We start from the raw sequence: 17365 nt of genomic DNA, 5'->3' as shown, positions 1-17365 counted from the left end.
CCGTTAAGAAATTGTGTGTGTTTGTTTTAATATTTATTTATTTTTTGCTATTTTGGGTTATGAATTTTCCCACATGACAAACCATAGTAGTGTCAGAGCTGGGATTCCTAAATCACTGCTGTACATACAATACATTGACAGCACACACACACACACACACACACACACACACACACACACACACACACACACACACACACACACACTGGTGCCTGACATCCTTGGACTAAATTTAGGTATGTGTCCATAATGAGGAACCTTTTTGCTTTTGATAAGTAAATGTGGTGTAATTTTTTCACATGGTTGTAACAAAAACTACAAATTTGTCTCAACATAATAAATGAAAGTATCAAAATATAAACGTATGTGGATTTGTCTGTATTGAAGCCATGGAATGCTTGATGCATTGAAAAGGTAGTACACTGTATATGTTTTTAATCTTTTTTCGCGATCACTTTATGTAAAACAAAAAAAAAAAAAAAAAAAAAAAAAAGTTTTTTTTTATTCTGATTTTTTTTTTTTTTTTTTTAAATATAATTTTGATTTGCGTATTTAAATTGCGCATTTGAAATATAATACGTCGTAAATATTCTTGCATCCTCAATAATGGTTACTTTTTCCAGTGTGTGATGATTTTTTAATTCTAAAAGGGTTTTACAATTCAGAATGTTGGAGCATCATAGCTATACAGTGAACCATCAATCACTTTAGCAATACACTTAACAACATTTTCAATCAACTGCCTGTTCTAGAATGAACACCTAAAGCATCATGCAGTCTACTTTCACCAGCTGTTAATATTTGCATGAATATTGTGATGTTTGAGTATGTTGCAAGTTAGTATTTGCGTGACGGCATGATTTTAAGTATGTCGTAAGTTCGTATTTAAATTAATGGTGTGATTTTTAACTATGTTTCAGGTTGGTGCAGACTATGTTGCGTCAATTGATGTACCAGCTTTGTTAAATTCACCAAAACAAACACAACTTGAACGATCTGCGGATGTTGGCGAGAACAAGAATTCAAAACGACTTCTCGAGATTCTTTCTGACGCTGATGGTAATGGAATGTTTGGCGTGGATTTCGAAGTTTCACAAGTGTCAGGGACGAAAACCAAATTAGAAACTACTCCTGTGAAGGAAGTGGGGGGTAAAAGATCTGCAAGTTTCAACAAGGAAGTGAAACGTGACTTTAAGATACTTGATAATGCTGATGGTAATGGAATGTCACGTGTTGATTTCAACGTGTCACAGTTATCTGCATCTAAAGGCGTCAACAAAAACGTGAAACGTGACTTTAAGATACTTAATAATGCTGATGGTAATGGAATGTCACGTGTGGATTTCAACGTGTCACAGATTTCTGCATCTACAGACCGCAGAACGAAGGCGAAACGTGACTTTAAGATACTTGATAATGCTGATGGTAATGGAATGTCACGTGTTGATTTCAACGTGTCACAGTTATCTGCATCTACAGACGTCAATAAAAACGCGAAACGTGACTTTAGGATACTTGATAATGCTAAAGGTAATGGATTGTCACGTGTGGATTTCAACGTGTCACAGATTTCTGCATCTACAGATCGCAGAACGAAGTCGAAACGTGACTTTAAGATACTTGGTAATGCTACAGGTAATGGAATGTCCAATGTAGACTTCAATGTTACACAAGATAACACACACAAATTAGGAAGATCTCCCCCGAAGCAAACGCTGACTACAAGATCTACAAACTTTGATACTGTCAACAGGAATATGAAGCGTCATCTCGAGATCCTGTCTAACGCCGATGGTAATGGAATGGCTGACGTGGATTTCAAGGTCTCACAGACTTCCCCAGACATCAGCAAGAAAACTAAACGTGATCTCGAGATCCTGTCTAACGCCGATGGTAATGGAATGGCTGACGTGGATTTCAAGGTCTCACAGACTTCCCCAGACATCAGCAAGAAAACTAAACGTGATCTCGAGATCCTGTCTAACGCCGAGGGTAATGGAATGGCTGGCGTGGATTTCAAGGTCTCACAGGTGAAACCTAATTTGAAAAATTATTCACAAGCGAGAACACTCACTGCAAGATCTACAGACTTTGATTTAGTTAATAAGGAAATTAGACATGCCATGAAGACGAGGGGAGGTATCAGAAATATATCACCGGCTGGTGACAAGCCCGTTATTGCTGAAGAAGGCAATTGATCAGGATAAACCCAGTTCTGTGTAGCGATTCATATCTCCACTTTGTTCCCTTTTCAACTAAAAATACTAAATTAATTCACCAAATGTCATTCAACAGAATAACTTTATGATAATTGTATTAAAAATAATTACATGAATACCTGTTTTTGTTGATAATTTGTTTGTTTGTTTTGTGTTTGTGTATTGTTTATTTGTGTATTCGGGGTTTTTAGCAGACGAAATATGTTACTGCAGCATTGTCCACAAAAAAGTCACAATACAAAATAATTAGTGGAACTCAACTAACTCACTGTTTATTGAGACGACGTCTTATGTTGTTCAAGCACCATAGCAGTTTCATGGGGGGGGGGGGGGGGGGGGGGGGGGGGGGGGTGGGGGGTTAAGACGATATGTGATGTTATTATTGTTGTTTATTTGAAACTTATTAATAGAGATACTAGAGTCATGATTAATTTAATCGGCTTGTTAAATCATCCCTTTATCTCTATCTTGTGCAAAGATATTATTTTCAACAGAACTAACTGCTTTGTTGTTTCTATTTCCTGTTCATATATCTGCACAGGCAAGGTCGTGTACATGTATAAATATATTTAAAAAACATCGTTGCTGCTACAAAGTGTGTGTGTGGGGGGGGGGGGGGGCATGCACACATCTTTTTGACTGCTTTGTGCAGATACATTTTTATTGCACTGTTTAGTCACTAATCAGATCGTTTGTATGCGTTTGTACCTTCCCACAGACACATCAGCACATACCACGTTGACTGAAAGGAAAACGCGCGATTTACACAGAAAGGGACGTTATCGATAAACTGATAACAGATAACAGAGAGATTGGGTATTTTTGTCAACGAAAATAATTAATTGAAATATTTATAAAATGTAGAATTCCACGACCCCGTAGTGCTCTGGGTAGTATTTCTGGCTGTACAGTACTAATGGATACAATTTGGTCTTCAGACTTATTATTCAGTTACTGAGTATTTATTTGTTTGTTTATTTATTGATACATTTATTTGTTTATTTTTGCTGTATGAACCAAAATGTAAGTTCCCATTTCGGTTGGAAACTTCACGTTACCAACATTGTCTATGGTTCTTACTTGAGCAAGCACCTAGCACAACAATAACCTTCCTATCCCACCCCATTTACAAAATCGTGGATTCCTCCCTGACATAGGAACAGAGTTTGTGCCACGTATATATTATTAAACAAATAATAATAAATACAGTTTTCTTTTTTTATTATTATTAATACATCACTTAATACAAATATTACAACCCGTATGTTGGAATGTTCTATAAACATGAACCTACTAATATAGTTCATGAGACATTAGGTTTGTCCTGGATATACAACACAATCGTATGTTACCATAGAGACAATGACTTGGATGGTGCGTGAAAACATTGTGCATTGCCTTTTAAATAGGCAATATCCATATCAGTGTCAAAAGACGAAAGCAAATGGTGGAGCTAGTTCTTTATCACTTCGACTTTCAACTGGAATGGTGGGGGAGGGTGGAAAACAATGCATATTCTTAAGTGTTGAGAGACACGCGCTCCCTTCCACCGCACACACTTCCAACGTCTACAATTCCCCGTTTGTATATGACGTTGATTTAACTCTCAGTTAGCACAGTGCAGCCACGATAGATCCATCTGACTGTTTCCATTGGTTGGTTCACTGTGACACGTCAGCTGCTGTTGCCCCGCCCACGATGGGAAACTACGTTTATTGGGACACACTTCGCCATCTTTAATGTCCGAGGGTTCAAGATCAACATTTGGAGGAACGAAATCTACCGACCACATTTCTGGAGAAAAGCTCCACGGTAAAGTCGCGCTTGTTTCGCCGGAAGTTGATGTCGTGGGGTGCTGATTGGTTGTTGTGGTTTGAATTGGTCTTGTTCTTGGGTATGCTGTAAAATTAAAAACAATCAACATTTGAATAATGTTTACATGAATTGTTAAATTATTATGTCTACATTATAAATATATTCAATATGATCAACAACTAAATAGTAAGAATTTCAGGAAATAGAAATACAATAAAATAATAAAAGCTTTTATAAAAATGTTTGTTTGACGATGCCATATTAAATTATTTAATCAAACAAACAAATGTCAAACATGGAGTGTTAAATAATAAATCCCATCTGTTAAGGCCCATTTTGTAATAAACGACCCAGTGTGTAATAAATACTCATTATGTAACACAAAACGACCTATTCTGTAATAAGACAGTTTCACTTTCAATATAGGTGGATATGTCCATGGGTGTATATGATAGCACTTTACTGGGGATCGTAATTTGTTTTGGGGCCCTAATATCCACATGCACACTACATGTAACATAATAATAAGACACACGTTAAGAGCAACCAATCACACAGTTCGTTACAATAAACAAGTATCCACCTCAAGTAATAATAATAAAATGTCAAAGAACACAACCTATGAGAAGACTGCTGGTCCTAGAGTGGGGTGTTGTCAGCCCTCCCCCGGCTCCTTGTGTCCTACGCCTATGGGTATGGAGTAAATATATTGAACACAACCTATGAGAAGACTGCTAGTCCTAGAGTGGGGTGTTGTCAGCCCTCCCCCGGCTCCTTGTGTCCTACGCCTATGGGTATGGAGTAAATATATTGAACACAACCTATGAGAAGACTGCTGGTCCTAGAGTGGGGTGTTGTCAGCCCTCCCCCGGCTCCTTGTGTCCTACGCCTATGGGTATGGAGTAAATATATTGAACACAACCTATGAGAAGACTGCTGGTCCTAGAGTGGGGTGTTGTCAGCCCTCCCCCGGCTCCTTGTGTCCTACGCCTATGGGTATGTAGTAAATATATTGAACACAACCTATGAGAAGACTGCTAGTCCTAGAGTGGGGTGTTGTCAGCCCTCCCCCGGCCCCTTGTGTCGTACGCCTATGGGTATGTAGTAAATATATTGAACACAACCTATGAGAAGACTGCTGGTCCTAGAGTGGGGTGTTGTCAGCCCTCCCCCGGCCCCTTGTGTCGTACACCTATGGGTATGGAGTAAATATATTGAACACAACCTATGAGAAGACTGCTGGTCCTAGAGTGGGGTGTCGCCAGCCCTCCCCCAGCCCCTTGTGTCGTACACCTATGGGTATGGAGTAAATATATCGAACGAGTTAATAACATAATAAGATAATCTCCTGAAACGGGTGGTTGCTTAAAAGAGGTAGAAGCGTCATCAGTTGTTAATGTAATCGTAATAATAGTATTATGCCGTGGAATACTCATTTTAAAAATGATCCATAGTAAATAAACTCGTGGATATAATAAATACAGGAGCAGCTATAATAAATAAACGAGCAGGTATAATACATAAACGAGCAGGTATGATAAACAAACTAGCAGCTATAATAAATAAACGAGCAGGTATGATAAATATACGAGCAGGTATTATAAATAAACGAGCAGGTATAATAAATAAACGAGCAGGTATGATAAATAAACGAGCAGTTATTATAAATCAGTCCATGTCACCAACCTTCATTGACGATCGGCAGTGGAAACCCAACCGGAAGTTCCGTCATATCTACGGAGGAACCAGTCCAAACCGGATCCTGGTGGAAGGAATCGGTCCGGTCTCGTCTGCTCTTGGCCCGTCTGTTCTGGAACCAGATCTGAATAACCCGGGCATCCAGGTCGATGTCGGCGGCCAGACTGTCCCGCATCTCCCGCGAGGGTCTGGAGCAGGAGTTGAACGCCTTAGTCAGGGAGTCCGCCTGCTGCTCAGAAATATACGTCCTTGACCTTCTCAACATGTCCACCTCCTGGTCCTCATCTTTACAAATAATAATAATAATGATAATAATAATAATAAGAAGAAGAAGTCTGAAGAAGAAACAGGAGGGGGAGAAGGAAGAGGAAAAGAAGAAGAAGAAGAAGACGTCTGAAGAAGAAACAGGAGGGGGAGAAGGAAGAGGAAAAGAAGAAGAAGAAGAAGAAGTCTGAGTAAGAAACAGGAGGGGCAGAAGGGAGAGGAAAAGAAGAAGAAGTCTGAAGAAGAAGAAGAAGAAGAAGAAACAGGAGGGGGAGAAGGAAGAGGAAAAGAAGAAGAAGAAGAAGAAACAGGAGGGGAAGAAGGAAGAGGAAAAAAAGAAGAAGACGACGAAACAGGAGGGGGAGAAGGAAGAGGAGGAGAAGAAGAAGAAGAAGAAGAAGAAGAAGAAGAAGAAGAAGAAGAAAGGAAAAGAAGAAAAGAAGGAGGGGGAGAAGGAAGAGGAAAAGAAGAAGAAGAAGAAGAAGAAACAGGAGGGGGAGAAGGAAGAGGAAAAGAAGAAGAAGAAACAGGAGGGGAAGAAGGAAGAGGAAAAGAAGAAGAAGACGAAACAGGAGGGGGAGAAGGAAGAGGAGGAGGAGAAGAAGAAGAAGAAGAAGAAGAAACATGAGGGGGAGAAGGAAGAGGAAGAGGAAAGGAAGAAGAAGAAACAGGAGGGGGAGAAGGAAGAGGAAGAAGAGAAGAAGAAACAGGAGGGGGAGAAGGAAGAGAAGAAGAAGAAGAAGAAGAAACATGAGGGGAAGAAGGAAGAGGAAAAGAAGAAGAAGAAGAAGAAGAAGAAGAAGAAGAAACAGGAGGGGAAGAAGGAAGAGGAAAAGAAGAAGAAGAAGAAGAAGAAACAGGAGGGGGAGAAGGAAGAGGAAAAGAAGAAGAAGAAGAAGAAACAGGAAGGGGAGAAGGAAGAGGAAAAGAAGAAGAAGAAGAAGAAGAAGAAGAAGAAACAGGAGGGGAAGAAGGAAGAGGAAAAGAAGAAGAAGAAGAAGAAACAGGAGGGGAGAAGGAAGATGAAAAGAAGAAGAAGAAGTAGCAGGAGGGGGAGATGGAAGAGGAAAAGAAGAAGAAGAAGAAGAAGAAGAAACAGGAGGGGAAGAAGGAAGAGGAAAAGAAGAAGAAGAAGAAGAAACAGGAAGGGGAGAAGGAAGAGGAAAAGAAGAAGAAGAAGAAGAAGAAGAAGAAACAGGAAGGGGAGAAGGAAGAGGAAAAGAAGAAGAAGAATAAATAATAACAACATTACTAATCATAAGAACAAATGCGACGAAGACGACGATGATGATGGAGGGGAAAAAAGAAACATTATTAACACTTCTCTTACTTTGCTGGTAAATTTTGTGGTTTATCTAAAGTTGCAGCAAAAAAAAAAAAAAAAAAAAAAAAAAAAAAAAAAAAAAAAAAAAAAAAAAAAATTGGTACATACAGAACAAATAATCAAAACCTGAGAAGTACAGATAATCTATTCTAAATACTAAAATAGGACCTAATAAATATGTTCAGGTCAGGTCAAGTCAAGGTTTAACGTGCACATTCAGATTGGGGTGGGGTTTTTTAATTCAAGCAAAAACCAGCCTGCCTCCCTACAAAAATGGGAGCCCGTACGCCTATGGGTAGAAGGGACCGCCCGCGCTTGGCAATTGCAAGACAACACAAGCAGCCCGGTCAGGGTCGGTAGACGGGTGTATTTGTGGTACTATTGAATTTTTAAAATGTCCCGTAGTATGTATGTATGTACGTAGGTATGTATGTATGTACGCCAACAAATGACGGTCAGATCAGATGTCGGGTATTAACGTGCTTATATCAATTTAATGTTCGAGCACAACCAGGGCCAGAAAATGTACTCAGAACGAGAGAGGTCGAGAAGTGTTAAGGAAAAAAGAGATTAAAAACGTTTATACAAATGATTCGATAAATAAATGATACTTAAATGATGGTTAAACAAACTTTATTTACAAGGAAGTTAAAAAGGGTTTATGCAAAAGGTTAAAAAAGGTTTCTACAAATGATTACGTAAACAATTAGAATATTGACAATATATAATATAGCTGGTTAATCGGGTATTTATGTCGGAGGACCTCCCATCCACTATCTCCACCATAAATGTAACTGTTAGTTGTTGGAGATTGATGAATGGTATCGCCTCCATATTAACTATATGGTGAGCCCGGATAGAACTATGTGATTAGGGCTATGACTAATCTTAAGTATAAAAACCCTAGCTCTTCCTATCACCTAACTTTTAACAATCGTCCCAACTAGCATCCATAAGACAATGGAAGGAAATGTTTTATTTAACGACGCACTCAGTACATTTTAATTACGGTTATATGGCGTCGAACATATGGTTAAGGACCACACAGATATTGAGGGAAGAAACCCGCTGTTGCCATTTCATGGCTACTCTTTTCGATTGGCAGCAAGGGATCTTTTATATGCACCATCCCCCAGACAGGGTGGTACATACCACGGCCTTTGATATACCAGTGTCGTGATGAACAGGCTGGAACGAGAAATAGCCCAATGGGCCCACCGACGGGGATCGATCCTAGTCTGACCGCGCATCAAGCGAACGCTTTACCACTGGGCTACCTCCCGTCCCCCACAAGTCAATGGATGTAAAAACAATGAGAATGGGAAAAAATAATGATAAAAAATAATAATAATAATAAATAAATAATAATAATAATAATAATAATAATAATATATAAAAAAAAAAAAATAATAATAATAATAATAATAATAAATAATAAAACAAATAAATAAAATAAAACAAATATATATAGAAAGGTGTTAAAATAGGTAGAAAGGGGAAATGTGGATTATATTTTAGTGTCCAGTCGTATAAAAGTGAAGTAAAATTGTGGGCAATATTAATATTAAAATGCCATCTGGAATCTCTATAAGGATACGAGATATAGTTTGAATAGGGGTTACATAATTATATGAAAATACCTAAAATATATTTTTATTAGTCATAGGCCTATATGGTTAAGAACAAGATTCAGAAAGTTAAAACGTACAAGGATTACCAATATACTGCGTGCCGTAGGATTGAGTAAGAAAAATTAAATAGTTTGCGCAATTTGCGTTAAGTAATTTTGGCGCATGGTTTGCAACGGTTCATAGAAAGTAAATGTAAGGAGCTATTTGAGTGGTTGAAACGGCAGCTTTTAACCTATTTTAACGTATTCCAAATTTTAACCAAAAGCAATATGAAATGACTTTTAATATGGTTTTTTTAATCTTTATCATTCATACAGATAATATTTTCTCATAATTATTTGTAAATGAGTATTTATTAGCGTGTCAGTTAAAAACGTAAAACTGCGAGTGCAATCGAGACGTCTGGTCCTAATCTGTTAGTAAATTCCGCCTTTGTGTCGGGGCATTAGCAGCGTCACACCTCTATGAGACTGGTGAAATCTCGGCTTGTTCTCTGACCGTTTGCTAAGATATTTACACGCAGGTGTCCAGTCGTGATCACAATGGCTGCATGTCCAATCACTTACCAAATGACTGTTTTGCAAGGGACAATGTCTTTCTCTAGATGGTGTGAATTTTTTTATATCTTATTACTCAATATTATTGTGTCGGTTTCTCCATCCACAAATACCGCATTCTCCTTTCTGCCGTGACGTCACGCATTCAGTACAGTTGACTGATTATCCATGTTAATATTTGTGTATGGCCAGTGAAAGTGGACGTAGCTGAATACCGTAACTAGGATAAAATAACTAGAGGGGGTCCTAATAAACAAAAGTCAGTCACAGTGATACAAAGCCTTCTCCAACTACAGAAACAGGACTTTTAAACGGGGTGGGGGAGGGGTAGGGGCGAGAGATTGCCCAGTTGTAAAGCGCTCGCCTGATGCACGGGCGGTCTAGGATCGATCCCCGTTAGTGGGCTCACTGGGCTATTTCTTTTAAATTAGAACGAGAACTTTCCCTTATTAATGGAGTGGGGGTCATTTACCTCTGACGCCAAACTAATCTGCCATCAGCAGCATCATGGCCGTCATAATTATCATCAGTGTCGTCTGGTTGTCATCACACACCACACACCCCCCCCCCCCCCCAATTAAAAAAAAAAAAAAAATAATAATAATAATAATAAAAATAATAATAATAATAATAAAATGTATAGGTTACCTCTTCATTGCACAGGTTACCATAGCCGTGTGCAAGTTAATTCGGGTCGGGGACGGTGGGGGGGGGGGGGGGGGGAATATGACTAATCAATTAAATCTTTGTCGGGGTTTCTTCTTCTGTTTCAGATGGGTAAGCCACAGTATGAGTTGGGGTAATTCGTGGTGCTTCATGGACTGGAACTACATAATGCCATATCGAGCCACATTAAACATGTTACGGTGCAAGTTCCTTTTGACTTCAAATGAAGTATCACCTGACATACCTATATTATACAATTTATATAGTGGCAGTCAAACCCGCACCCCAGAAAGACCTCAGTTAACTGCTGCGTTCGTATCCCGGTGCCGACTCGCCAGAACGAGTTATAACGGTTCAGTGGCTGGGTGTTTACTGTCACTACACCGACTTCTGCCTCACTATTCACTTCTACTTCTGCCTCACTAACCACTTCTACTTCTGTCTCACTAACCACTGTTGTCTCACTAACCACTGCTGTCTCGGACACAGTCACTGGCGAGGTCAGTGGTTGTGCCCAGGATGAAAGTGACTCAATCTTCATTGGATAATAGGCACGCAAATATTGTTTCATGTTCCTAGTCACTAACAACTAATCACTAACCCATGGTCCTGGAGAGCAGCCCAGGCAGCTCGTGTTTGCCAAGAACAGAGTGATTGACTTTCAACTGGATATGAATGATTGATTGATTGATTGATTGATTGATTGATTGATTGAATGAATGATTGATTTAAATACACATCGGCTATTGGGTGTCAAACAAAGTAAATACATGAATATGATTGAGCTAGATATAAGCACGAAAATAGGTTCAAAGTGATTAAGTCCTCACCCTCGCTCTTGGCCCTGTCGTAGTCGGGTCTGCACACGAGGCGGCCGTCGTCCCTGAGGAAGAACTCTTCCCCCGTCCTCAGCTCCTGGTCGCACACGACGCACGTGAAGCAGGTCAGGTGGTAGATGTTCTCGTGCGCTCGGCGAACCGCGTCTGACGGGGGGATCCCTTCGCCACACCCCGCACACCGCGCGCCGAACAGTCTGCAACACAAAATAGTCCCGTCACGTTTTGATGATATTAGTAAAGGTTTATAATGGCTGCTTTAGAAGATCGTCAAATAGTAAGCTCACAAAATAGTGCCGTCACGTTTTGATGATATTAGTAAAGGTTTATAATGGCTGCTTTAGAAGATCGCCAAATAGTAAGCATCACAAAATAGTGCCGTCACGTTTTGATGATATTAGTAAAGGTTTATAATGGCTGCTTTAGAAGATCGCCAAATAGTAAGCATCACAAAATAGTGCCGTCACGTTTTGATATTAGTAAAGGTTTATAATGGTTGCTTTAGAAGGTTGCCAAATAGCACGCATCACAAAACAGTTCCATTACGTTTTAATATATTATATGTTTAAATTTATAATATCTGCTTTAGGAGGGTTTCAGTAGCAAACTTGTTTAAATAATACATGTATATGGACACACCACGTATCATATATCATCTTTAAGAAAATAGTTAGGTTATTTGTAATATATCAAGTTTAAGTTTATATTTACGTTACGGAGGTTTTTAACAAGCCACTATAACAGCCAAAGCAATTTTCTCTCAAATATGTATATACATTATCAGAAACTTACAAACGATGTATTTCTAAATCGTTGACGGATTTAAAATGCATCGTTCCATTTTTTACAGCGAATTACACACTACCTATCAAGAACACACCTGAATTGATAAAAACTGAATTCAGTATTAAAAATATGATTAATATCTACAATGCACTTCTATGTACAAACGCGTACTTATAATGTGTTCTGTCTGCAGGGAAAGTACATATAAACGATCCGTTTCTAATAGTAGAAAATGTAAAGGGTTTCCTCTGAAAACTCCCAGTCAGAATTACCAAATGTTCAACACTCAACATCCGATGATTACCGAATCAATGTGCACTAATGGTGTCAGTAAACAAAACGAACATTAACTGAAATCTTACTCGCAGCTAGAATACATGTTACCGGTCAGCCAGCTCCTGTTAAAGGGAATCGTCTTCTGCCAGGTATGAGCAATGAACCTGGTTTCTTCCCCAACACTGCCATAAACCACGGGACACTAAGTCTAGCTCGGTATAATGTCTCTGTGACAACACGGTCATATCTGATTTATACAAATCTTGTTTATCTCTCTCTCACTCGACCTATCCCAGCTAATATCTGATTCGTCTAAAGACGAAACTTACCTCCGAACTGTTTAGTGACAAAATCATGACGTTGTTGTGAATTGCGTTAAAGCAGACGTGAAATTTGGCGGGAGAGAGAAGTATATGACAGCTGTGGGAATTGAGACGTCTGCGATATACCCGAGTAGCCAAGCCAGGTGGGCGTTTAACGAGACTTCTGATGTGTAGTCGCCAGTGTCTAACTGCCTGCCGACATTTATATAAAAATATCATATTCTCGTGATCAGCCTATTTCTCTGATCTTTTTTCACGTGTGTTTGTTTATTACTCAGTTACACGGGCCAACATCATAAAGGTTTCAGTATATCTAATAACATCAGTCTCAAACCTTTTTAAAAAATCAACTAAACTTCTGGTGAATTGTCTTTATATATATATATATATATATATATATATATATATGTATGTATGTATGTATGTATGTATGTATGTATGTATGTATGTATGTATGTATGTATGTATGTATGTATGTATATATATATATATATATATATATATATATATATATATATATATATATATATATGTATGTATATGTATATGTATATGTATATGTATATGTATATGTATATATATATATATATATATATCTTTTTTGAACACCCTAAAGCCTTCACTCGCTTGCATAATGTTCTGCACATGCGTCACTACCACCACCACCACCACTCACCCCACCCCCACAAAAAGAAGAATAGTCAAACTGAAATTTATTTGCTGTTTACTGTATTGTATTTTGATGCCATACTCAGCCTACAAACATTTACACCTACTTGTATGTAATGTTTTCGTCAACACTGCAAGAAGTAATCATAACTGTACCTGAATAATATATTAATTATTATATATTTTTCGCCAAGGATTGTTAAAGAAAGCACCGTTTACTCGGAGTAGAAATATATTACAATTTTCTTATTCTTGAGTTAATTATGCAAAGATGATTAATTTTAGTTATTTACATGTCAAAATAGCGAAATGTTACACTTAGTGAAAGTCAGTAAAATGTATTCAGATATCTACCTCTTACTTTTGAAAAGGTAAATCTTCGTTTATGTTAGTAATTTGTTGTTGAATTTAGTTTTGCGTGTTATATGATTTTATATGGTTTCAAAATAAAACAAATTAGTATATTTGCACACTAACTATCGTATCACAACAGTAACCCACAGGGAACGCCTTTTTCATACTATGGAATTTACTACAAATTATTTATTTATTTATGAGCCGATTGGTTTCTAAATGATCAACGAAACCAGTATTTTCTTGTTATTTCCTAAACACTTTTACTTTCTTCTTATTAAGTCAAACTAAACTGAAATTATTTTTAAAATAAAAATAAAAAATAAAATTAAAAATTGTAGGAGGATGGAACGGACTATAGGTATAAATTGAATTATATTAATGAATGTTCAATGACATCTCAGTGTGACAAAGGAAAAACATTGAATAAATTATGCATAAAGATTCAACAATTAAAATACAATGGAGAAATATCCTTGTATAATAATAATATGTATAATATAGTGCATTGTATAATACCAGTTGTGTCATGTATCATACTGCAGACACCCGTGTGCGGCAAGCAAGCAATATTATATTATATCCTTGTGGTCGTGGTGGGGGAGGGCTTATGTTTTTGGTTTTGGTTTTAACTGAAAGTGAAACTGTGGAGATGTTAGCAACCTCAAGCTAGTCAATGCATATTTGAAATAAGTTAGGCTCTTAACTGGCATGGTCTGAGAATGTACAATGAAGACGAAGAAGACGAAATGAGGGAAGTGGAGGAAGTGACGAAGGAGGAATAAGAAGAAGAGGACACGGTGTGTCGGGTGTGTATGTGTTGATATCTTACTAAACGGAGCAACTTGCCACTCCCGGGCTATAATTCGGATAACATGCATAGTTGGACTAAACAATAAAACTAAACTTATTACACTCGTTTTTTACCAAAATAACAGCGATTCTTTTTATAGCATGATAATAAAATAATAGAACTGATGAATGTTAAATGTTACTAGAATACGTAACCGGTTAAAAACAAAATCTATTAAACAGATTTATCCAGCCAACACTATAATACACAGACCACATAAAAATGTTTATAAAATGAATGAATGAATGAATGTTTAACGACACCCCAGCACGAAAAATACATCGGCTATTGGGTGTCAAACTATGGTAATGCAAATAAATAAAGTGATGATCAACATCAATATAAAAATTCAAGGTTTAAACAAAAACAGTGTAAAGAACTGTGCATAAATACAAGTACAAATATCACAGAATTTTACGGATACTGAATTTTACTCTAAACTTCAATGTGTGCTGTATTGGCCATTCTCAAAGAGAATGTTACACCCCTGCACCACGGTGAGGTTACAGCACGCGCAAGGGATTTATATAATTAAAGCAAGATTTTAAACATTACAACATGTCTTTCTGTTTGGAAACGATAGCATTAGCATTATAATATATTTTAGAACATTTTTTTCTAACGTTTTCAGTGTTACAATGTTTACAACTGAACTAATAGTAGTATTTGCTCGAATATTTATATTGCAATGTTTCACATAAACCATTTTATTAGGAAGATTAGGATTTCTATACATTGACTCATAGAACAAGATATACATTTGTATGTGTAATAATTATGTTTAACGACTTCAACACAAGTCATATACATATGATCATACACTAAATAATAATCGCTGACGTCACTGACCCTAATTTCCAAGGTACACATGTATATGACAGACAGATATTTTAGTAAAGAATTTTCACCTAATATATACACAGTGAAAACATGAGAAACATTATAAATAAACAATATAAAGGCCACTCCTCATGGAGTTATGAAATCTCATCATCAATAGTAAAACATACCGAAACACTCCACAAGAGGAATACAGAACACACACATACACACGCGCGCACGTGTGCGTGTGCGTGTGTGTTTGTGTGGCGCTGTGATACTGAAAGGTTTCTGAAACGTTGCGATTTCAAACTAACAGACATATAAAATATATAAAAGTGGTGAGTTTTTGTTTTAATTAAACTAACAGACATATATAAAAGTAGTGAGTTTTTGTTTTAATTAAACTAACAGACATAAAAATAGTGAGTTTTTGTTTTAATTAAACTAACAGATTTATGAAAATAGCGAGTTTTTGCTTTAATTAAACAAACAGACGTAACAGTAGTGAATTTTTCTTTTAATTAAACTAACAAACATATAAAAGTAGCGAGTCTCTACTTTAATTAAACTAACAGATATATAAAAGTAGTGAGTTTCTGCTTTAATTAAACTGACAGATATATAAAAGTAGTGAGTTTCTGCTTTAATTAAACTTTAATTAAACTAACAGACACATAAAAGTAGTGATTTTATGGTTTAATTGAACTAACAGACATAGTATTTGCCTGAATATTTATACTGCAATGTTTACATTAAAACTATTTTAGTATGCAATACTATCTGTTTTTGTTCGGTAGTCTCGAAAAATTAAATTATAGTTTTGAATAATGTTAAAGTTTGTTTTGTTTAACGACACCACTAGCGCATATTAATTAATCATTGGCTATTGGATGTCAAACATTTGGTATTTCCGACTCGTGGTCATCAGAAGAAACCCGCTACAATTTTCTTTATGCAGCAAGGGTTCTTTTATATGCACTTTCCCACAGACAGGAAAGCACATACCATGGTCTTTGACCAGTTGTGGTGCACTGGTTGGAACGATAATTAAATAATGTATACAAATGGCTCTTGTATAAATTGATCGCATAGTTTTAAGTTTTGAATATAGAAATGTTTGGAGGGGGCGTCTTTGTGTGTGTGGGGGGGGGGGGGGTTGGCGGGGGTTAATACATTTCTGTTTCTGATGCTTTTGTGGTTTTGTTTATTTGTTTTTTGTTATGTTTCTTTCCTTTTCAGGTGGGTTTTTTGTTGTTGTTGTTGTTGTTTTGGGGGGTAGGTGGGTTGTTAAGTAAATATATAATAACATTATCTGTATATTACCTAATGAAATCTTCTTGACAAAAGACCTGGGAACCCCGGGCGAAGCATGTACCCGTGAGAGTTGTGTTGCAAGCGGAACACCGCAGACATGTCGCGTGCCACAGACGTCCTTGGACCCTGATAATGAACTGGTCGAGGATCGGCTGACCACAACCGGTACAGAGCGGAGGTCCTGCAAAGATAAACAACACTGCCATAGTCACTGACAAGTAAATATGAACCACAAAACCGTTAACATAATCGTATATCTGTACAAAGCAAAGTCAAAGGGATGTTTGTCAACTCTAAATTTATTTCACTAGGTTATGAACAGAACAAAAAGGAGAGGAGCACATAAAACATTTACACATACACAAAAAAAAAGAGAAATAATTTTGTATTATATATAATGATATAGAAGAATTGAATATTTCGTATCTTGTCCTTGTCTGTCTGTTTCCCTGTCTCTTTATTTTTACTTTTAAATTAGTTCTTGTATTTTGATTTAAGATACTGACATTTGTACAACTGAGATAGTATAAAAATAGGCGATATTTCCTTAAATATTTCAAATAATAAATATAAATATAAATATAAATATAAATAAATAAATAAATAAATAAATAAAAATAATTAATATAAAATTGTATGGAACGAAATTTCTCTCAAGCTAATACAGCTAGTGGTTTACAATAAGGTATGTGTTTTAACACTGTACTTGATATTTTCATAAACACTGTCGTAGATTCCATAGGAAGATAATAACTTAAACATTTATCAAATCGTGTCAGACACTAATATTTTATAATTGTTTAATAATAATTTTAGTTATTTGTTAAGATGATTATATCGATGTTTATAAAACAATAAACCTAATAATATCATTTAAATTAAAGCAGGGAAATTAGCCTACTAAGCATTAAATGTAATACTTGTTTAATTGAAGCATTAAATTTTGATCAACGTTGTT

The 17365-nt window shown here is 36.7% G+C and overlaps 1 protein-coding gene across 1 annotated transcript; it reads right to left on the bottom strand.

The window, feature by feature from the left end:
- Positions 1 to 3451: 3451 nt before the first annotated feature.
- On the bottom strand, positions 3452 to 16748 carry LOC121384564 (LIM/homeobox protein Lhx3-like). Its single transcript, XM_041515021.1, has 4 exons — positions 16417 to 16748; positions 11005 to 11207; positions 5721 to 6017; positions 3452 to 4118 (listed from the first exon to the last, which is right to left on the bottom strand). Exons 1-4 carry the CDS (start codon positions 16611 to 16613, stop codon positions 3826 to 3828), a joined length of 990 nt encoding a protein of 329 aa, XP_041370955.1. The 5' UTR covers positions 16614 to 16748; the 3' UTR covers positions 3452 to 3825.
- Positions 16749 to 17365: the final 617 nt, after the last annotated feature.

The sequence above is a fragment of the Gigantopelta aegis genome, chromosome 10, assembly GCF_016097555.1.
Source record: "Gigantopelta aegis isolate Gae_Host chromosome 10, Gae_host_genome, whole genome shotgun sequence".
Lineage (NCBI taxonomy): Eukaryota > Metazoa > Mollusca > Gastropoda > Neomphalida > Peltospiridae > Gigantopelta > Gigantopelta aegis.
The sequence above is the reverse complement of the archived record's forward strand: the minus strand, read 5'-3'. Positions and strand labels throughout refer to the sequence as shown.

Bases quoted from the DNA above. Each gene is read 5' to 3' on its own strand.
- LOC121384564 (XM_041515021.1), bottom strand. From the start codon at position 16,613: ATGGCAGTGTTGTTTATCTTTGCAGGACCTCCGCTCTGTACCGGTTGT. The intron at 11,208-16,416 runs GTAATATACAGA...TTTGTGTTGCAG, and splicing joins TGTCAAGAAGATTTCATTAG to ACTGTTCGGCGCGCGGTGTG. The intron at 4,119-5,720 runs GTTGGTGACATG...TTAATTTTACAG, and splicing joins ACTGCCGATCGTCAATGAAG to CATACCCAAGAACAAGACCA.